General features: G+C 40.4%; 2 protein-coding genes across 6 annotated transcripts in view; both read left to right on the top strand.

The window, feature by feature from the left end:
• hivep1 (HIVEP zinc finger 1) overlaps positions 1 to 5,375 on the top strand; it is a 93,537-nt gene extending 88,162 nt beyond the window's left edge. For all 5 annotated transcript variants that reach the window (XM_059349132.1, XM_059349134.1, XM_059349136.1 and 2 more), the window contains 5 exons: positions 27 to 160; positions 270 to 445; positions 1,490 to 1,591; positions 2,299 to 2,831; positions 3,649 to 5,375. In XM_059349132.1, coding sequence (XP_059205115.1) covers positions 27 to 160; positions 270 to 445; positions 1,490 to 1,591; positions 2,299 to 2,831; positions 3,649 to 4,770 — 2,067 coding nt within the window. In that variant the 3' untranslated portion in view covers positions 4,771 to 5,375. The remainder of the gene's footprint in view (positions 1 to 26; positions 161 to 269; positions 446 to 1,489; positions 1,592 to 2,298; positions 2,832 to 3,648) is intronic.
• A 3,716-nt stretch (positions 5,376 to 9,091) lies between these two features.
• edn1 (endothelin 1) lies at positions 9,092 to 12,183 on the top strand. The gene is made up of 5 exons (XM_059349138.1): positions 9,092 to 9,297; positions 9,563 to 9,713; positions 10,136 to 10,285; positions 10,525 to 10,620; positions 11,209 to 12,183. Exons 1-5 carry the CDS (start codon positions 9,237 to 9,239, stop codon positions 11,345 to 11,347), a joined length of 597 nt encoding a protein of 198 aa, XP_059205121.1. The 5' UTR covers positions 9,092 to 9,236; the 3' UTR covers positions 11,348 to 12,183.
• The last annotated feature ends 9,855 nt before the right edge of the window (positions 12,184 to 22,038 follow it).

Here is a 22,038-nt window from a genome sequence, read left to right as displayed (position 1 = left end):
ACATAAATCACTTCTTCTTTCTGCAGGTGCCAATAACCAAGAAGTCTATATCAGTTGAAACCAGAAGTAAAGTGCCACCGGAATCTCAGACCAGCAACGAGTCAGACAAGGACGTGGCAGCTAAAACAGAACCAAGACGGGTCAAAATATTTGATGGCGGGTATGATTTGAAAACAATTAATTTTATAGTATATCATAATTCTAAATCTTGATTGTTTGGTTGTATGTATACTGTATGTGTTTCTTATGGTTCTGTTGCAACCCCACAGATACAAATCTAATGAAGAGTATATTTACGTTCGTGGGCGTGGACGTGGTAAATACATCTGTGAGGAATGTGGGATCCGCTGCAAGAAGCCGAGCATGCTACGCAAACACATCCGCACCCACTCTGATGTCCGGCCGTACCACTGTGTCCACTGCAACTTCTCCTTCAAGACAAAAGGTCAGCGGCTGATCAGAATTCAAAGCAACAAATCCACAGCTAGTGTTCCTCTTCTTGTGTACACATAGTATGATATAATAGAGAGGCTTTTATCAATCTATGAACAAAGAACTCTGAATTTCATGATTCATTGTCTTACTTTAGCACAGTAAAGGGGTGTGAGAGTAAATAATCAACTATAGGAAATCAAATAAATACATAAAAACCATAGAACCATTAGAACATGCACACACATATCAAAAGAATAATGTTTCACTCTTAGTGCATACATAATCTAAATAAAATGTGAATTCTGATCATTGTATATATATATATATATATATATATATATACAATTATTTTTTTCAAAAAGCATAAAAAGGATCTATAGCTCTAGTGTGAACTTGATTATGACAGCCCTATGAAGTTTCTGGAAAGTAATGGTTTGTGTAAATAATTAATGATTGATAAAAGTTTAATCATAAAATGAATGCAAGCTATAACAAATTTACATTATTATATCATTATTTAAACATTCCATCTGAAAACATTTAAGGGGCCACCAGACCACAGACACAACTTGAATTACTGATCTATGAGATTCCTCAAAATCATTTTTTTCCCTCAATATTCTGCACTGTATGTGGTTCTTATTTACTGGTTGCATATAAACCATGATGAAAGGTACCACATTTAAATAAAACTTTGTGACACTGATCCTACAATTAGTTTCACCACAATTTAAATTTGAGACCATATATTTTTTAATATTGGACCGCTACATTTCAAGTCCTCCCTTTTTTATAAAATTAAAGATGATGTTTCACCATTTCTTAAACCAAGACAGTGTGATTCACCGTTCTTCATCGAACTTGCCTACCCACGCCGCGCTGCAGAACAGTACTCTGTGTCACAGCAGCCCACGTTCATTTAAAAATGTCTTTATCAGTTACTCACCCTTTACATACAGCCTGCCCAAAGACCGCATTCTCTTACATAAACTCCTTCTGTGCTATTGTTCGAGCTCTACCCACCCGTGAGACCTCACTGCCTCTTTTCTTGCAGGAAATCTGACCAAGCACATGAAGTCCAAGGCCCACAGTAAGAAATGCATGGAGATGGGGGTTCCAGAGGGTCTCATTGAGGATCAGGATGCTGAAGACTCAGGTATGGTGCTTCACTGCAGCCTGGAGGGAGAAGGATTGGTGTTATCAAAGGCTTACCAAACAAAATTAACTATATTCTGTAAATTAAGGGGTTTATTTACAGCTACAAAGTGACTTAATGCAGATCGGTTTGCTTTGGTTTCAAACAACAGGATTGCCCTTCTTTAAATAGTTCTGCTGTTTTTGTGGCATGAGATATAAAACACAGATTGTCCCCACTTGTGCTCTGTTGCTATGTCGATCAATAGCTTTGCCATGGTCTAATTAGAAATTCTAAATGCAGCTTCTTCCTCTGTTAACTCAAAGCGCATGTGGGCGGCATGCACAGCGTTTAGAAAGAGGAAATTGCTGCGTCTAATTTTAGAAAAAAAAGAGAGAGAGAGAAGCTGCCTGAAACCATTCTATGGTCCCAGTCTCTTAAGAGCATATTTGTTTTTCCTCCTCTGCCTGTGATGGAGCTCAGGGGCGTACGGTGGTCGAGGGTGTGAAGCACTGCAGCAGCACAAAACATCTCTGAATCGTGTTCTTATTTGTGGATTTTCTGGCTGTGTGAAAGAAACCTACATGATATTAGAGAGCTGTAATGAATGAAGTGTTTCAGTACTACCAGAGAGCTTATATATTTCCACAGCAGCTCTGATGACTCATATGTTCTGCAGAAAACCAAGAATAGACTTCCTTCTGACATGTTCTCGCGTCTACTAACAGGAGACCGGAGTCAGGTGAGCAGCGCTGACCGCCAAGATTCAGATGGCGACGACTCCGACGGCGCTGATGATGAGGAGAACGATGACAACGAGGAGGAAGAGGAGGACAGCCAGGCGGAGTCCGGCCTTTCCACCAACCCTTCTGTCTCCGCCAGCCCGCAACACATCCCCTCCAAAGAGGCCGACTTCCCTCCCAGTGCCCTCCTAGCCCAGATGTCAATCAGCTCAGTCTCCCTTCCTCTCTCCCAGCCTCCAGCTCCCGAACCCCACACATCAGACTCTGAATCTGTCCCCATGATGAGCCCCGTGTCCCTGAGCAAGCAGATATCCATCTCTGGGTCCTGCTGCAGCTCAATGCCCCTCCCTTACTCTCCTCCGCCTGTTGCTACCACGTCAGACACCTACACCTCAGACACAGAGTCAGTGCACATGATGAGCCCCGTGTCGCCGTGCAGGCAGATGTCCATCGACTACCCTGACTTTGATGTGCCCCCTAGTCCCCCAGTGTCAAGCAAGGGCTCCAAGCTAGGCCAGGTGAGACCCATGTACTCTCATTGTGTGTCTCTCCACCCATCCCTGCCCACCTCCATTCTTTCCTATCCACACCTTCACTTTGAATCCTGCATGCGAGGCACTTCCACAAAGCTCCTGTGAATGCCCTGAAAAAGGTGAATAGTCTTATTGATTCTGATTAGTCTCAGTGGATTGATCTAAATTAGGGTTGGGCGATATATTACGACCAATGTACGACCAATGAGAACTTGGTAGAACAAGATAATATTAACCAACCAGAAGTTGCCAGCTCTAACTTTTCCAACTGGTCCTGCAAGTTTCTCACTTTAACTCATCTTAAAATGCACTTCAAAATCAACTGATTTTGGTCAGTATTCCAAGTACCCCAACTATCACAAACTCCGGTTTGGTTTAAGTAAACCCTCAATTCACTTTTCAATTCAATTATTTCACTGATTGTGTAAAGACAGCATATTTTAACATTTCAATGTTTTCCCATGCCATCTCCTTCCGACATTTCCGGCCTCTTTGTGGTCCTGGGCTAGCTTGCTGTGCAGCAGCCTATTGCTGAGTAGTCTCGCATAGCCAGACCTATCTCCACACTTTGTTTTAGCGATGTGTGAGCTGCACACTGAGTTGCTAGCTGATTGCAGACATTCTTCAGGGGCAGACCATAAAATTAAATAACATGACAAAAATGCACCAAAAATCAACCAACATTGTACTTATCCAATCGCCCAGCTCTAATCTAAATTCCATTTCACATTAACCTCTTTCAATCTTGCCACAATTAGGTCAAGGAATAAGACTGAATATTGAATTTTCTCCTTTTTTACAGGACACCTCCTCTGCACCTCCTGCTGTGGCAGCCAGTGAATCTGGCATACCAGTGGACCGGAGCACCCAGACTTCCTCCTATGCCTCTCAAGGCCTCATGCACTTTCCCCCACAGGGTCTATCCCAAACACCAGGGACAGAGACCCAGACCCACCTGTTCAGCCACTTGCCCCTGCACTCCCAGCAGCCCTCTCGCTCCTCTTACAGCATGGTCCCGGTTGGGGGGATCCAGCTGGTGCCCGCCGGCCTGGCAGCTTACTCCACCTTTGTACCAATCCAGGCTGGCCCTGTCCAGCTCACCATCCCAGCAGTGAGCGTCATTCACAGGAACACGAGCCCGTTACCAGCTTCCAACACTCCGCCCCATCCAGAGGGCGTGCAGTCCCAGCCGCTTGTGGTCCAGGAGCCCATCAGTAGTGTTGTGCCCTGCTTCCCCTTAGGGCAGGTCACTGGCCTGCAGGCTCAAACGATACAGCCAGTAGGTCTGGAGACACTAAACCTCATGGGGCTGACCAACACAGGCCTGGCATCCACCCAGCTGCTGCCCCAGCAAGGGCTCACCCTCAACGCCACCCTCGGGCTGCAGGTTTTAGCTGCTAACCCCACCTCCCAAAGCAGCACCGGGCCCCAGACACACGTCCCAGGTCTGCAGATACTTAACATCGCCCTGCCTGCCCTCATTCCTTCCCTCAGCCCTCTCTCCTCCCTAAGTCCCCTCCCTGGGTTCTCAGAGAGGCAGGGCAGCCCCGAAGCTCCAGCACAGCCACCTCAGAGTGAACAAGGGCTTGGTTGTGTACGGAGCTGCATGGCTGCTTCACCGCCCGCCCCTTTCAAGGTCAGCAGCTGTCTAGAAGTGAGCTCAGGCAGCAGGACGAGCCCCAGAGGTAGCAGCGGAGCAGAGTTCACACAAACTGTTGAGAGGCAAGAAAGGGATAAATCCCCACAGCAGCATCCGTCACCAGCTCCTGTGAGCCGAGCGGACATTGCTAAAGAGTCACCAGTTGAGGGAGTTACTGATCCTGCACCTCCACGACCACCACCAGTGACCAGCTGGCAGAGGGTAACTGATGACTATAATGAGGTATCCAGTGATGATGAAGACAGACTGGTCATTGCCACCTAAACAAAACCCAAGTTGAAAGCTCTTCTTGTTCTCTTTTTGTAATTCTTGTCACTTTGTAAGACTGAAAACACTTTTCAGGGGGTTTGTTTCGTTGCAAATCACCTTTCAAAGCACAGATGCTGACATTCATATTGTATGTGCAATCATATGATGATAATTATAATAATGACCAATCATTTTATTTTTACTTTTTTGTCAGCTCCAGACAATTTCTTCTTTTTTTTTGTACATGTTGTATAGACAATTGTGCCTTTATGGAGTTTCTTGTTTAGGAACCTGTACATAATTCCTTATAAATTCAGTAGTTGCTTGTGTTTATTTCAAAAAATAGAAGAGAGGCATAAAGATGGAGGATATCAATTTTATTTTGGAGGATTTGTCATTCGTAAGTTTATGGAATTATAAATGTTGTACTGGTATATGTACATTTCTATGGATTATGGGGCAATGTTTCTGTGTACAGATGTTGTGTTCAACTATTTATTATAATCCATCTAGTGCCCATTATGATTCATAAGTCCATAGTTATGTGCATTATGGTAGCTTTACATTGCTGTATCAATATTCTTAACTGTATCAGTAAAAATTTGTTTACAAACATTAAAGTGGTGTGGCTGTGTTTATCAGTTAAAAAACGTTATAGTATAATATGTTGTCAGAAAAAAAATGTAAATTGTCATTTGTCCAAAAATGACTAAAAATGCTTTAAAAACTCACGTGTGGCTATATCATAATGCTTACAATAATATAATAAAAGCAACATTTTTAGAATATGTCCAAAACTCTAGAAAAAGAAAAAAAGTCATACTATAGCATGTCTATTTTTGTCAAAAATGGTAAAATTTTAAAATGCCTAAAAATGCTTCAAATGGGTCAATTACAGTCTGTTGATACATGGCGTAGTATAGTTTGTCCTAAAAATGGGAATAAACACCATATTATCGGATGTCCAAAAATGACCTCCTTCAAAAAAAAGTCATACTATAGCATGTCATATTTTGTCAAAAATGGTCAAATTTTAAAATGCCTAAAAATGCTTCAAATTCGTAAATTATTGTCTGTTGATACATGTGGTAGCATAGTTTGTCCTAAAATGGGAATAAAATCCAAAAATTATCCCCTCCAAAAATAGTCATATATACTATTACATTATACTATGTACATCAAAAAAATAAAAAAGAATTGCTCATTCTGTAATTTGACGCTTTAAAATAGCACATTCATCATGGCCAATGTATAATGTGTCCAAAAATTTAACAAAAAACAATGTTAATAGAATATGTCCAAAAATCTGGGAAAAAATGTCATACAATCAATCAGTCATTCTGTAATTTGTCCAAAATTGACTTAAAACACTTTAAAATAGCTTGTTGGTCATAGTTATAGTATAATACACCCAAAAATATGACAAAAACAACATTCTTAGAACATGTCAAAAATCTGGAAAAAAATGGCATACTTTGTCAAAAATGGTCATAGTGTAGTTTAATCAAAAACTCACAAAAACACCTTAAAAGAGCACAATGAACATGGTCCAAAATATTATAAAAACACCATATTATAGTATGTCCAAAATATGGGGAAAAAACAAAAACCTACTATCGCATGTCATACTGTAGTTTGGTGAAAAATGCCAAAAATAAATACATAAATCAAATGAGAGGCATTATGTTAAATAATTCAGTCCAGTCGTGAGACCAGGACCAAACAACAATCTGGCCTCAGTGATGTAAACTTCTCCCTCATCTCAAGAGGCTTTACAGGGATAGCCTCCTTATTCCACACCATTCAGAAGGTGACTCATCCCTCCACAGTACAGTACAGAGCCTCCTCCTGCAGGCTGACTGAAACCTGCGGGTGAAAGCTATAACAAAGCAAACAGAGCCCCCTAGAGGTCAATAAATGCCAGTGCTGAGGAAACAAACTGCATGCCGATGAAGTAAAGAAGAGCCTTCTAGATCGACAACTCAGAAGAAATCACCAATGTTACACAACACCACAGCAGCTGCATTACTCAACTGGCTAAACTTGATTATTCTGCCCCTAATGCTGCTCCTCTGGATGGTTTCTGCCTCCTCCTGCCACAAGCACAAGCTGTTCCCCTGACCAGTGGAAACTCTTAACACCAGCCTCTGATTAGGGGCCTCGGAGCTGCTGCATGTCAGGATACTTTACTTAAGACTTTTCCACTTTGAGCATGCATGCACACACAAACAAGGTCAATTTTCCACCACCGCCTCACAGCAAAGTGTCTCTGAATATGTGATTTAGGGACATTGGTTTCCACAGTTTCTTGCCGTTGGTTGTGGAGAGAAACCATTAAATTCAGCCACTTCAGAACAGTTTGTACTTTACATCATCGTCAATTAATTAAATAATCCATGGCAGTTGTGGAGCAAAGGGATAATGTAAGACAACACACAATCAGGAATATGGATACCTCTTAGATTATTGATTTTTATAAACATGCATCTGTATTTCAAACACTACCATATGCCTCTTAATGACATATCTAATGTTTAATCTCCTGCCCAAGAAGACCTACAGATAAAGATGTTTGCACTGGTTATGTAATGTTGGGTGCAGGTTTAAACCTATAATACTGCATTCTTAGAGAAGGAGGATAAGCTGCTGGTTTATTGATTCTATGTTTGTTTCTATGATACTTGCCTAAATGTTTGAGGTGAGATTCTCTCTATAGGCACCTAGGGTTTTTTTTTTTTTTTTTTACCTACACTGTTTTACATTAGTTTGTTTCATCTATTTAGTTTTGTTTCCTTTTATTGTATTATTATTTTATTTTATTTTTTTGTAATGGTTGAGAATGTCAGTGTACTTTGTTTTTTCTTCATAATGGTATAAAAAAAATCAATCTTAATCTCAACTTGCATCTTTTTTGTATTGCCTTTGCTGTGTTTTTGCTGCTTAATTTTACTGTGCAAATAAATCCATTTTTAAAAAGTGTTTATTAAACTTTTATATTTTTATTCCAACTCTCTTGTACAAATAATGCAAAGGGTAAAACCCACTCCTTCCAAAGTAAATTTCTGTCTACAGCAGTTTAGATTAAATTAGATTTTTTTATTGTCATTGCACAAACACATACAATGAAATTCAGGTCCACTCAAGGCGTGGGCTCAAATATAAAAATAGATGATTAAAATGTGTTATCTTCACATTCACATTCAGAGAGCTTTCAAAGTTCAAATAATGTGACAAGATCACGGCTTTAGAACTAGCTGAAATATCTCAATCCATACATAGTCATTCTGTAATTTGTCCAAAAATGACTAAAAATGCTCTAAAATTGCTTGTTGATCATAGTAATAGTATAATATAACATGTCCCAAAAATATTGTAAATCTTCATTTTTGGCCTCATTGGTATCCGTTTTAGTTTAGTATTTTTCTTATAGTTGTCTTTGGCAACTCAGTTTCCAAAATCAATGGGGTTATCTAATAAAAGTAATTTTGATTAAAAAAAGCACTCCATTTACCTTCCGAATTTTTTTCTACCTTTTTAGGGCAAAAAATATTTTCACTTTATATATAATAGAGCAATGATGGCAACTGGAGGCCCGGGGGCCGCACCCTCACTTGAAGTGGCCCTCACTACAACTACATGCAATTGAGCATTAAATGCACAAAATTACTTCTTGCAATTAATGTTGGTCTGCTGTTCTTGCACTGAACAAAAAGAAATCACAGTAAGTGTTTTTTTTTATTTTATTTGCTTTAAACCTTTTGTATTCCTATTTATACTGTTATACATGCATTTGAGCATGAAATATGTTACGTTACTGCACTGTTAACATATTTAAAATTGCAGTTTCATCACATTAAGTGCACGGTCCTATATGTGGCCCTGTGGTAGTGTCGATGAAAAATTGTGGCCCCCTCCAGCATTTAAGTTGCCCATCCCTGTAATAGACTATACATGATATGAAATAATTCCATGTATCTTACATTATTCCCCAGCTTCAGTGCTCTCCATTAAAAATCATGTACTTGAATCCTGTCGCTTGACTGCCCCCTGCTGTCTCAGCGGTGTAACTCCTGCACACAGTCCAACATGAAGGCACATTCAATCACCCGGCGTCTCCCACATCCACCAACTCGGAACCAAGGGATCTCAAAGTCCTCTGCTTGGTCTGCAGGGCTGCTTATCAGCGGCCGACTAACTAACAAACATCATTGTCTGGGTACGAGCCAAAGGACAAAACTGTAGAGCGCTGCAGGAGGAGGAGGGGAGGTGGGAAGCACTTGTATAAAGTCAAAGGGCTGCACATGTGGGGCCACATTGACACAGAGACTCCAGACTGACGCCTCTGCGCTCCTGCGGGAACCTCTGAGAACGAACCGAGACATTTTACGGAGGAGTGATACACTGGATGGTTACTTTCACACTTCTGGTGGATTATTAATTTTTTCTTGACGGTATTTTTTGATTAAGAAGAACCTGGAGAAATGGATATATACACTTTGATTTCCGTGTTGTCAGTGATGCACTCCTGGATTTTGTGCACAGGTAACTTTTACGTGTTTTTTCTTCAACTGACAAAGTTTAACTATTTAATTTGTGCATTACCATTTATACATGTTATTGCACAAAATTAGTAATAATTGAATTACTTAAATTATTTAAGAGTTGTAATATGGGGCATATTAAGTATCAGAGCTGCAATTCTGCTGATAAAGTAGTTTATGTTTATGTAGTTTATGCATCCTCCAGACATATAACACCATGTTAATAGCTGATATGCAATGTTTTGATAACGATGATTTAATTACAGTGCTATCAGCGCCCGCTGGAGAGACACCCACTGCCTCCACAGACACCCAGAGGCGCCATGTGCGGACCAAACGCTGCTCCTGCGCAACTTTCCTCGACAAGGAGTGCGTCTACTTCTGCCACCTGGACATCATATGGGTCAACACACCTGAGTAAGTCAACACTAACACATTAAATACGTTCCTCCAACAGACCAAATAGGGAACGAGGCGTTTTATTTTCGACCAAAATGAATTAGGGTACTCATTAAAAAGTATTGGATAGACGTTAAAATCTGAAACTAATTTGACCAACTAGTAGCAAACAGTGACGTTAATCTAGCATTTTTTAGGTATTTGACGCTTTTTGTCAACTTTTCGCGGGTGAAACTGAAGATAAACTAAACTTTGCCTACTTTACCTGCACTGGACACATTTGACTTGATGAAACAGCCACTTAAACCGCCTAACATTAAGTCTTTAACATGAATTGTTCAAATTTCAGTTGAGTGATTTAATTTTCTGACCGTTGGTTTCTGTGTGTTCTGTCCGTTAAATTCAGTTGATTGATTCGAATGTTCCCTTTTTTCCCCCAGGCGCGTGGTCTCATACGGAATGGGCAACGCTCCGAGAGCGAGGCGCGCGGTCGCGGACTCCATGGCAACCAGCAGAGGACCTCGCTGCCAGTGTGTCCGCCAAAACGACGACACATGCAGAAACTTCTGCCGGCTGGAAAACCACCTCAGGTACAACACAGCTTCCAAAACATCCCAGCAACAGGCAATAACAATAATAGGACCCGCATTTATCAGATTTACTGTCACTGATACTAGAAATCGCCCGAGTCTATATTTTTTTTTGCTTGCTTCTATCGCGTGTGAGGACAAGTTTCGCGTGTTAAATGCCTGTGAATGTATCGAAACTGTGTGATGAATACATGAAATGTGATCCCCGCGTCTTATCATGTGTTTTTCTCTGCTCACAGGTATGAAACATCGCCAGACAGCCCTGCCGAGGGCGATGGTTGTGCTGGGGCGCAGTGCAAACACAAGTTGGCAGCCGACACGGGCAAGATTAAGAGGTAAGACAAACCTGCTCAGACTGAATACCTCAAAGTGTATTTGCAAAATAAATGGACATGGTAATTATAACCACACGCAACACTGAGGTCTTTTGTAGGGCAAAGTATCTCATAAGTTCATAATTTTTGCCTTAGAGATAAAAACAGCCAACGCGTGTTTATAAAAAGCAGGAATTTCGAGGCTAAGCCTTAAGCAAGGAATTCCCTATATATCATTATGACTGAGCACTATTATGAATACCATAAAACCTCTAAGATTGTATGGAATTCACCTGAAGTAAAGTGCATCACTTAACTATGGGAGTAATGTGGGTAATGCCTCAGCTGCACTCATGTACCATCATGTTTCAAAATCAAACACCTCTCAAAGATTGTGGCGCCATACGTCTGCACTTTCTGACACATTAATATTTAGAAAAATAAACTTCAATCTGCTTAAAACCACTTTACACCTGTTGTTCTGCATGACACCTGGCATTTAGAAGTTTAAATGTGGGTGACTGACAGCTTAAAATCCACCCAGGTTAAAGTTTTACAGAGCGTGAAAAGAGATTTATGGTTCTGATTGTTCTCTGTTTTTGTGTACAGAAAGACGAACAGCAACAAGAAGCGGGTGTCACCTCTAGCAATCAGGGCTGCCCTGAAAACTCGTCTGCTGCTCGAGAAGTGGAGGCTGAGGCTGCGCCACAGGGCGAGAGCATCGGAGGGTGAGAGCATGGCCCCCTAAGGACGACACATAAGCTACGCACCTTGTCATACAGAGGGGAGAGGGTTACACAAGCCCTTCTCTAAAGCCAAAGAGGAGCCTCATGGAAGACGATGGAGAGCCTGAGCGAGGCCAGCAAACGTACTCCATGTTGGCTTCGTGGCTGCGGTGACAGAAAAGAGAGCATTTACAACTCGACTTGTCTGCACTGAACGAGGTCAGAGACAATTACAGGAGTTCAGGTGAAAGGAGATAAGCTGAACAGAGGACTTGGCCTCAGTCTGCAAAATCAAGGACATTCATTGATGTTGTAGGTGTCACGGTCAGACTCACTGTTCCTTTGGACCCACCAAATATCATTTCAACTTGACATTTCTGGAAGGATTTCACATTGATCCCTGTGTTACAGAAAATAAAAACAACTGCCGTATATGGATGAAGGCAGTCCTGTTCATTATATTTCAAAATGCCATTATTCAACAGACTGTTATGCCTCCATAGAAAGGATTATGTGCCTTGTACACGGGACACTTTTTCGCTGACTGAAAATATTTACTGCATTTTACCTAACAGGTCATCTCCTGTGTGTCAGGTCATTGTAGCTATGCAGTACAGTAGCTGCTGGGAGTTTATCATGCTGATGTTATCACAGTTTTCTTTGCATTGTTGGTAATTTAATTTTCCACTTAAAATGTCATATATGTGTTGTATTTATTTATTCTTTTTAAGGCATTGTACTTTGATGGCCATATTGGTCCGTCACACATTTGGGTTTGTCATTTCTATGAAATGTTTTTTGTCACCAAGGTGCCAAATTCTGGCCAAACTTAAATAAATTTGTACACATTTATTTAAAAAAACAACTGATCAACTCCATCATTATTGTTTCATGTGTTTTGTGAATTAATTAATTTGACCTTTAAAGCCGAGGTGTAAGAAAAAGCAGTCTGGGTTCAGTGTTAGAGGATTTTAAGGTCGTAAATTAAGTAAGAAAAGCAATAGTGGAAGAGAAAACAAGTAGGACAAAGTGTGACAGACGGGGACAGAGACAGGGACTCAGATGTGATAACAACAAAGTGTTGATGTGGAAGACAACGAGGCAAAGAGCAATAAAACCTCGCTAACCCTGCCCTTTCATCTCTGTGCCAAACCAGAAGATACACGGCAATTTCTAAATCAGCTGATTTAAGGTTTCTCTCAGCAGCTCAGATTTCAAAGACGCATCCAGCACGTTGTTTGTTTTCAGCTCTGTAATGATCTCCTGTGTTTTAAAATACACTTAGATAACTTCCACCCTCCACCCTGAGCTTTTTCCAACTTTAGCGGACATGTGACTCAGCGAAATTCAACAAATCCCGAGTCACTCTTACATTACTCTCACCTGCCCTCGCCTCTTCGCAAACCTCTGACCATCATTACAGTTAAAAAGACCTTAGCAGCAGCTGTCACTCATTGCTCTTTACTCTCTCCGGGGGCATTACATCTGTTTTTCTCCTTAAATGTAACCAAACCTGCTGGCATTTCCACTGATATCTTTAAATTCACCTTCGGCTCATTAATCAACTCCATCCCAGTCCAATAAAATCACTCATCCAGCTAATTTAGCTGCTGTCACAAAAAGACTGAAAAAACTGTCATGGAAATGCCAACTTTGAAAGGATTAAGTGCATATTTAAGATAAAAACGAGGCTGGAATTTGACCCAAAAAAGGTGCCAGTACCCTAATTCAACAGTTGCATGACATCATCATTGCACATCTTGATATATTTTATATTTATATGCAATTTTTGGTAATATTTCCCACTTAAAATGTATTTTTAATGCATTTCATCACATACATTACGACATCTTGCACAGTTTGTGCAGTTTCATAGGTCAATTTGGTGAACAAAAACATTTTTATATTGCACAAATATAATAATTCAAATATGCTACACTAAAACCAATTTAAAATATGATTATCTGTTGGCAGCTTCTGATAGTGAGAAACAATAAAAAAGGTATTTTCAGTGCTGTTCAGTCAGCATTAAGATATGTATTTACACAGAGAAGCAGGTACGTACGTGTGTGAGGTTGCACACCTGGACTGACTAGAAAGCATCACTGCACAATAAGAAGTAAGGGTACCCATGTGGACAAAAATCAGAAGTGCCAGTATCTGGGACTGGTGGGTATTGACCTATGTCAGCCACTGAAACGGCCAAAGATGGAGAATTTTCTTAACCTTCAATCTATGTAAAAATGTTAAGATCACCATCAAACATGGACTTTAATCGACTGCATTTGTTCCAAAAATCCCCAAATAAGACTCACCCAGTAAGCATGGATTAGAAATAAAACTAACTATTTGAGGTAAAATGATTAAAGAAGGCTGTTCTTTTTTCAGGTTAAAGCAGCGCTAATGTGCTGCATCAATCTGTCGGATTTGTCCCGTTTATATCTCAGCTGTAAATATGATGAATGTCATACGAGTTGTTCTTGGGCTAAGTTCAAACACTGGTGCACCTAAAACTCGCTCCCATCACTCATCACAGCGCTGCTTGATCTGGCAGCGGAGAACAATCCAATGCAAATTGGTTGAAAAGTCTTATCTATCCAGCCCATTTAGCAAACAAATCCATGGTGGATTCAGTGCCTCGGGCTTACTGAAAGAAACTCCACCGTGTCCTCCTTCATGCAGACTCCAATCATAATAATACTGATGTCATATTTTCCAGGCAAGACCTACTTTTTGTTTGCCAAACAATTTTAAGGCTTGTCTGCTGCAGGAGACAATCAGGATTGCAGAGGACAATAGAGAGAATCTTTAGATGGCACGCAAGTAATTTCAGCTGGATTTAATTTCATGATACAGGTAGAGGAAATCTCTGCAACCGAACAAACCTCCTGTTAATGGAAGCAAATATGCAGCCTCCTGGGACTGCAAAGGAAATGTGATCAAGTCGGAAAGAAACCAGCATAATGCTCAAAGTTTATTGTCCAAAACATGTTACATAACAAGTGAAACTGAACAATAAAAGTAATGATTTCCTATTAACTCTGAGGAGTATGATGCATTATGTAAAAGGTGGCGCACAACAGAAGTATTGACAGTCTTTACCAAAGTGACAATGCCAAAGTAAATATTTATGCACAAGTTTAAAAAAAAGGTGCATTAAAAAATGAAAGCACTTTCAGTATCAAAAGTAAAGTCAAACAAACCAAGGACTTCACTTAACTTATGTGCATTATTATTTTACGTTACTAACCGGTACTCAGGTCATCCTCCTAACAACTTTGCTCTGGCATTTACATGCATTTATTTTACTATAACAATGTTATATAATGCTTAAATGGGAACTTTTTTGCCCTTATCTTAGAGAAGTAGTTTTAGAGCGTAATTGCAACGAAACTGCAGCACTTTTAACTAAATGTAGCCACTTAGTTTTCAGCGAGCAGCCATTTAATGGGCTGATAACAACCTAGTCAACCTGCAAGCAGGTGAAGCAGGCCCCTGCTTGCCAATTATTGGGAATGATAACCGCTGATAGCGCCCATTCAATCATGTGATAACGTTTGAAATGGGTGAATAGAACTAATTGCAACTATTTTACACACTGTCGATAAAATCCATGTTCTATAAGTGCATTATGTGTTCGTTTTTTGTCAAATCTGAGTTTGAAAGTTAACTAAAGCTGTCAAATAACTGTAGTGAAATAAAAAGTACATATTCTCCCTTTGGAATGTAGAGGAATAGAAGTATAAAGTGGCATTAAATGGAAATATTAAAGGTGCAGTACAGAGAGAAATCGTTGATTGTTGAGTCTCATCCCCAGGTCGAAGCTTTGGGTTGGTGGTTCGGCCCGACTACCAACCCAAAATGTCGGTATTTGAAAAACTTGGAATGAGAATTAACAATAGAAAAAAATGTGCTTCATGTGTTTCTTTCCACATTATTATTCTAACCACACGTCTATTGAAAATCCATATCACTACAGCCCCTTTAACATACTGACTCCACCGTTTATCAGATCACCTTTATCAGAGCGACTGCTGTATGTTTGCTTCTTTGACTTGGCTCTTTCACCTCTTATCTTCAAATCATTACATGCCCTTTACGTCAGGAGCTTTATTAAGCTTTCAGTGCTGCGGGAGATGCCTTCATGTACCTGCACACTGAAGAGGTTAACAGCAAGCGGACGGGCCAAACACAATGGCATGTACCATCTGAACTATGCAGCACTAGGCAAGGAACTCCCCTGAGACATTAGCTTTTGGCATAACTCATTAGTGTATTGAATAGAGCGAGCGCTAACATAATACCCCATTACACAGCGAGGAATCTCCTCAACTCGACAGGAATTCTCGAGCTCAGGAGCCAAACAATAGGACTCTGTGCGGGGAACGTCTGGGCGGGGCGGACTGGCCTCGGCTTCTGACGTCTGATCAACGCCCGGCTCTACCTCCACACACCCTGTTTTCCAACCAACACTCCCAGCTGTGCCAAAGCATCTCACGAAACCTTGTCGCAGCTCGACCAGAGGGGTTTAATTACCGAGTCAAACTCAGGATTGGGCTGTAAAAGGTCACCAGGACTCAGAACCACGAGAAGCCTGTCAGGGAGGCTGACATTGGGAGCCTTTTAGTGTCGAGAGAAAGTCAAGCATGGCACTTTGAGTGATTTCTCCCATTGTGGTGGAGTTTGATTTGTCATCACATCTGGGCGAGAGGGGATGACACACTTCTCAGAGAGCTGATTATGGGAATCTGCAGGTATCTCTCAGCACTTTGTCTGCCTGTAATCCCGCTCTCAGTCCAACCCAACCCAGTTACTCCCTCCCTGCCTGCCAGGAGCACAACAAACACTGAAAAGCATTACAGGAAATATCCCAGAGATATTCCAAAAATGCTTTGCTGGCAGACATGAATGTCAGGATGAGTCGTGTCTGCAGTTATATGACTCTCCTCTTCCCTGGCTTTATTTAACTATACTGCAGTGCAGTGGTGGAAGAAATATTCAGATCCCTTACTGCAGTAAAAGTACTAATACCACACTGTGGAATTGTCCCACTACAAGTAAAAGCCCTACAATAAAACCATACTTCAGTAAAAGTTACAGCATCAAAATTTACCTAAAATATCAAAACTTAAAGTACTTGTTATGCAGAATGCACCCAGATTGTTTTATATATTCCAAATATATAGTTGGATTATTATTTTTGATGCATTTATGTAAGCAGTGTTATAATGTTTTCATAGTAGGGCTCATTTTATCTACCTTGTATAATGTGGTTTCATTTATAAAAATGCATAATCGCTTTCAACTATTTTTTCATGTTGAATCTTGACTTGAAAAGTAACTAAAGATGGCAGCTTAATGTAGTAGAGTAGAAGAATAAAGTTACATAAATGGAAATACTCAAGTAAAGCACAATTGCCTCATAATTGCACATAAGTACAGCACCTGAGTGAATATACTTAACTACATTCCACCACTGCTGACGTGTGAAATCACAGATGAGAAGTGCGTGATTGTGTGTGTGTGTGTGTGTGTGTGTGTGTGTGTGTGTGTGTGTGTGGCCCCCTCACTCTCTGCTCATCTGCACATTTGGAGGGAATGTTCAGAATGCAAAGAATTATACAACATCAGGATTGAGAAACAGGTCACATATTGAACTCTGTAGTCCAAAATTAACTCCGAGTCCAAGTCAGCGATGATGAAAAACATATTCACCACAGATTCTAAATATATACACATTGCATAATAAATGTAAGCACTCAGTGCACACAGATAATAAATGCATGGGGAAATATGCATTTATTTGGCACTTAAAGTAATTATTTGCATTTTTGTTTAATGTGGCTAGCAGGTGTTAGTCTTCAAAAGTAATTTCACCCTGTCAAACATGAGAAAAAGGCCTGTGAGTGTTCTGTGTACAAGTACAGTTTAAAGTACTTGGACAAAGCTTTAAATTATTAATTTCAAAGAGTCATAGTTTCAGTTATTTGTAGTATTTGTAACACTAGCAGTGTTGCTTAAGGAATGGCAAGGTCAGTCAGTTCACCATTTTGGTCCAGAAATTGCTAAACAACTACTGGATGGAATCGAGCCCCCAGGAAAAGGCCGGGCTTTGAGGATGATTTTTCATAGCAGCAGAATGTGGAATTACAATTTTTGGGTGTCACGTGATGCCATTGAGCCCTGAAAGACTTTTCCCATAGACTTAACATGGATAAAGAAATGTTTAAATCAGCAGATAACGTTTTTCAAATGTCACAAACCCTGCAAAATGACTCTATCACTATTCACTATCAGAATTAGATACATTCAGTCCGATAGCATTTGGAAACTCTAGAAAAGATGCAAGATTAAATCTTTTTATTCGCATTCAAGTTGGTGGATCCCTAAGCCGGAAGTAGCCAGAGTGGTGGAAGAGCCACGGAAGTCAAACTTTTTTTTTTCCAGATCTGTAGTTCATTTGCTTCGCGCTGATTTGGAGGCTAATTTAAATTGTTGCATTTGTTTCTTGGCCTTATGGCGCGTTCAAGAGCAGTCCAAAAGTTCTAAAAAAATGTCCAAGCTAGAAGGTCCTGGGTTCGATTCCCGCCATGACGCTGTGGGCATTGGAGGTGTGTCCCCACCTCCATGTCTCTGGTGTCCGCAGTACTGGTCGGTGTCGGCAAAAGGGCCTTTCTGTGTGGAGTTTGCATGTTCTCCCCATGTCCCCCAAGGATCTCCTTACAGGGACCTCTCACAAAAACATGCATTGATCCTGGTCGCTATAGAGCCTCCCTCTGGTCGGTCGGGGCGCCTGATGGGGGGGAGAAGAACTGGTGGGAATAACGTGATCCTCCCACGCGCTGCGTCCCACCGGGGAATCTCCCCGTCAGGTGTCAAGAAGCGGTCTGCTAACTCCTCATGTGTCGGAGGAAGCATGTGGCCAGTTCAGAGCTCTCACCAGACCAACAGGGACGAGGTAGCGCCCAGGATCATGAAATACGACATTGGGTTACAAAATCGTAGGAAAAAAACAAAAAAATGTCCAAGCTTTTCTCTCATTGGGGAGAAAGTTTGGGAAAGATTGGGAAAGATTCCAAAATTCTGCCTACCTTTTCTCTTCCTCGTTATAGAGCACCAGAAGCGTGTATTGCTATGTTTTGTTTATGTTGACATATCAGTATTTATTAAATTAACACAATGTCCAGGTCCAGTGAGCTTTTGGACTGTGACAAGAAAATGATAATGGTGTTGTTGGTGATATGCACCTTCTAATGTTGGTCACAACAGCTAATATTTCCTACTAGTCCAACAGAAGAAGATCTGTCGTCTGTCTGCAGCCTTTGATTTCCCTCACCAATTACTAAAAGACAGTCGGAACTCTTGTTCAACGGTGTCTTGCTCAGTTGAAAAAAAAAAGGATTTCATTCGGTTAAATTTATTTCTGTGGGCACAAATCCAAAAGGTCTGAGGTACATCTGAATAATTTTTCCTTACGCAAATGTTCTGCAGAGTGCAAGCATTCATAAGAACCCGCAAAAAAACTTTGGTGCGAACTTTCGGCTGAAAATGCGTACTTGTAGTGAAACAGCTTTCAGATTTGTTGTGGCTCAGGCTTGACTTCATACAGAATAAAGCGGTTGCAGGGTTATCTTGGGCCAATGATAATGCGCCACTGATAGGAATGTCCCTTTCGTCTGGATGTTTTGACCCATATTTGTCCTACTACTACAAGTGTCAACAGTAAGCGTTGATATGTTGGACAAAGAAAAAACATTACACTATCTGCAAAAACACTCCACTGAGCCAACAGACAGATATCAATCTGCTGCGGGTTTCCAAAGATAATTTCAAAGAAAAAAACATAAAGAAATGGGGACACTCACTTACAGCAGCACGCATGGCAACACGTTTTTTTAAGAGTGTTCCTGTTTGTTTTGCTCTCCTTTATCACAGTGTTTGTTTACATTGCTTGGCAGGTGGAGATGAAGCTCTTATTCTGTCTCTCTCAACACATGATGAAAATCCCTTCTGAAGGATGCATAAGGTAAACGTTGATAGACATTGATGATGTGCATGAAGTTGCAAAGTCTTTTCTCCTTTGTGTGAAAATCACTTCAAAAAAAGACATTTCATCAGAGATCAATGCCATTATCTCAGTTTTCATTTCCTAATGCACATAACACATCAAAGCCCTACATCAGCCTTTAGAATAAGTGAGTTTGAAACAACATGTGTTTCATAACACAAGCCAGCATTCCTTTAAATCTATAGGTTACTGTGCAGTAACATGTTGGCAAGAGAGAAAAAAAGTCTTATTTTTGCTTTAGGGTAAACTCATTTGGAAATTACCCAATACGTTAAACCCTGCGCATGATATGCAACTATCAAACTGAGATCAAACCTTGATTAATGTGCCAGAATTTGAATACTAACACCACATAAAATACAGCAGCATTTCTTGCAGCACACTTTCTGAATGATAGAGTCACTGCTGTTTGGTAAAGGAATAGTATATTTTGAGGAAATAAGCACAAGTTTAAGAGTGGAGAAATACACTTACTCTTTCTTGTTGAGATTTAGAAGAAGATCAATACTTGTACCTTGAATATGAAGCTGGAGCTGATAAATGACTAGCGTAGCTTAGTTAATGCATGCTCAAGGCCAAGAAAGGGCCAGGCACATCATTTAGGAAAAGTGCTCGCCATTTCTCCCAGCTTTTAGTAATTACTACTTTATACACATCAAGACTTCAACTCCAAACATGGTGGAAAGACCAACAAATTCTCAAACACAATCAGTCAGTTATCAATGCTTGGTCAGTGCTCCTTGGTGTCAGATTCGGACACTCTAGGTATCCCCGTTGCATCACCTTTGGACCAGTCAGGGACGGGCTGTTAGTCTGCGCTCGTCTCATGCATAATGGCTTTTCAAAGTAAACATCCATGCTCATAGAAAACAGTTAAGTTCAAACAATAAAACTAGACTTAGACTTATACTTAGACAGACTTTATTGACATTCAGTTATACATAGATTAATGCACATTGAACGAAATTCCAATGCATTGGCTCACAGTGATTGTATTCTGGAATAAAGTATAAGTATAAAAATATAAAACTGTAAAAACAGAATACTTATATTGCACAGAAGTGTAGTAGCAAAAAGTGTTTGTACATAGATAATAAATAGACATAATAAAAACAAAGGTTCACAGTGCAGTATAGTGCAAAAGATAGGGGGTGGTGGGATGTAAAGGAATGTAAATTACTTGGTTAAGGTTAGGAAAAAAAGACAAGCAATGAGGTTTAAAAACTGTTTTGTTTTTTTCGTACTTAACTACTGTACTCAGCTATGTTGGTGAAATTGGTTATGTTGAACTTGACCTATTTACATGCAAAAGTTATTTTAAGGGTCAACTTATAATAACAACACTGACTCTTGGTTAAAGTTGTTTTACCCATCCACCACCACTCCCACCTGCCCTAAACAGACCTTTGTGTTCTTTATAGCTCTAATTCTGGCACTTCTAATAATGACAGTGATGATTGGAGTTCAACGAAAGCTCAGTTTGTCTCCTACACATGCTAAAGGCTGCGTTTACGCACTGACCAAACATCAGTATCCAAAGAGTTGGAAGAATGGGTCGCATAGACATGAGATAAGTATTTACTAATGTTTTTTTGTCATATAAGGCTTGCCGTTTCCCTGTTTCCTGTCCTAATGCTAAGCTAGGCTAAACATGCCCTGACACTGTACTTAATGCACAGACATTGACATAATTGTTTCTCCTAAAATGTTGGAACTGCCAGCAGCAGCCAACCTGGGCTGGGACAACAGCACCAAGAGTCCGGGTTGTTGTTTTGTCAGGACGGCTGCCAAGTGATAAACTTCTGTGTTCGACTCATTGTGTCAAATCTTTTTATATGCTCCATCATCGTCCTCTTGAGCTTGGTCTTTCATTGTATACAGCCGTGCCAAGATGATTGTTCATGTCGGGGCCTGGAATTTTGCATTCCTCTCTATTGTCAACAAAAAAGAAAAAAATGTCGTTTGATCCGACAGCAGCCTCAGCCAAAACAATAACACTTGCTGCTGCCCACTATGATTCAACTGTGCACTAATATCTCTGGAGATATTTTTACAGCCTCATAAAATTCAGCTGCATTCTTTTCACATTTGTGTTGATACATGAAAACAGTCTCAAATGGAAATGATCATCATTTAATCATTGGTGTCAAGATGTGACGGAGCCAATCATGTTGCATAACATGCTGACATTTTTGCATGTAATTGATGTTGTTTGAAAGAGTTTGAAGTTTCTCCAAGCCTTTGTTGCAACAGGTAGTCACTTTGTTATACCATCAGGTTTGATGTAATGTTTGCAGCAGAATCACCAAAACAAATTAGGTGGTTGCTGCAACCATTAGCATTTATCATATTTCTTTGATGTGTCAAGTTGGATTGATGTAGTTCACTGGAAGTTCAGAGATTTAATCCCATCCTGAGGTGGGAAATAAGGGAGTTACAACAATACGGGACGAGGTGCAGAATGTGGTCTATAAATACGGGAGCACAGGAATGAGAGGACTGGTGACATGTGTGAACTGATACAACGAGGATGCAACTCGGGATGTAAACATCCCAAATACTTTGAAGTGCAGAGCAGTGCAGGCCAACAGGTCTGAGCAGAGCACCTATGGCCTGTGAGAAGTTCAACCAAAGACTAGTTTTCCC

The sequence above is a fragment of the Centropristis striata genome, chromosome 14 (genome assembly GCF_030273125.1).
Source record: "Centropristis striata isolate RG_2023a ecotype Rhode Island chromosome 14, C.striata_1.0, whole genome shotgun sequence".
In the NCBI taxonomy this organism is placed as follows: Eukaryota; Metazoa; Chordata; class Actinopteri; order Perciformes; family Serranidae; genus Centropristis; species Centropristis striata.
Note: the sequence above shows the minus strand (reverse complement) of the source record. Positions and strands in the feature narration are given on the sequence as shown.

What these genes read in the sequence shown, in the direction of transcription:
- edn1 (XM_059349138.1), top strand. Translation starts at nt 9,237, where the DNA reads ATGGATATATACACTTTGATTTCCGTGTTGTCAGTGATGCACTCCTGG. An exon ending in ATATGGGTCAACACACCTGA is followed by an intron (nt 9,714 to 10,135) that starts GTAAGTCAACAC and finishes TTTTTCCCCCAG; the next exon opens with GCGCGTGGTCTCATACGGAA. An exon ending in CGGCTGGAAAACCACCTCAG is followed by an intron (nt 10,286 to 10,524) that starts GTACAACACAGC and finishes CTCTGCTCACAG; the next exon opens with GTATGAAACATCGCCAGACA.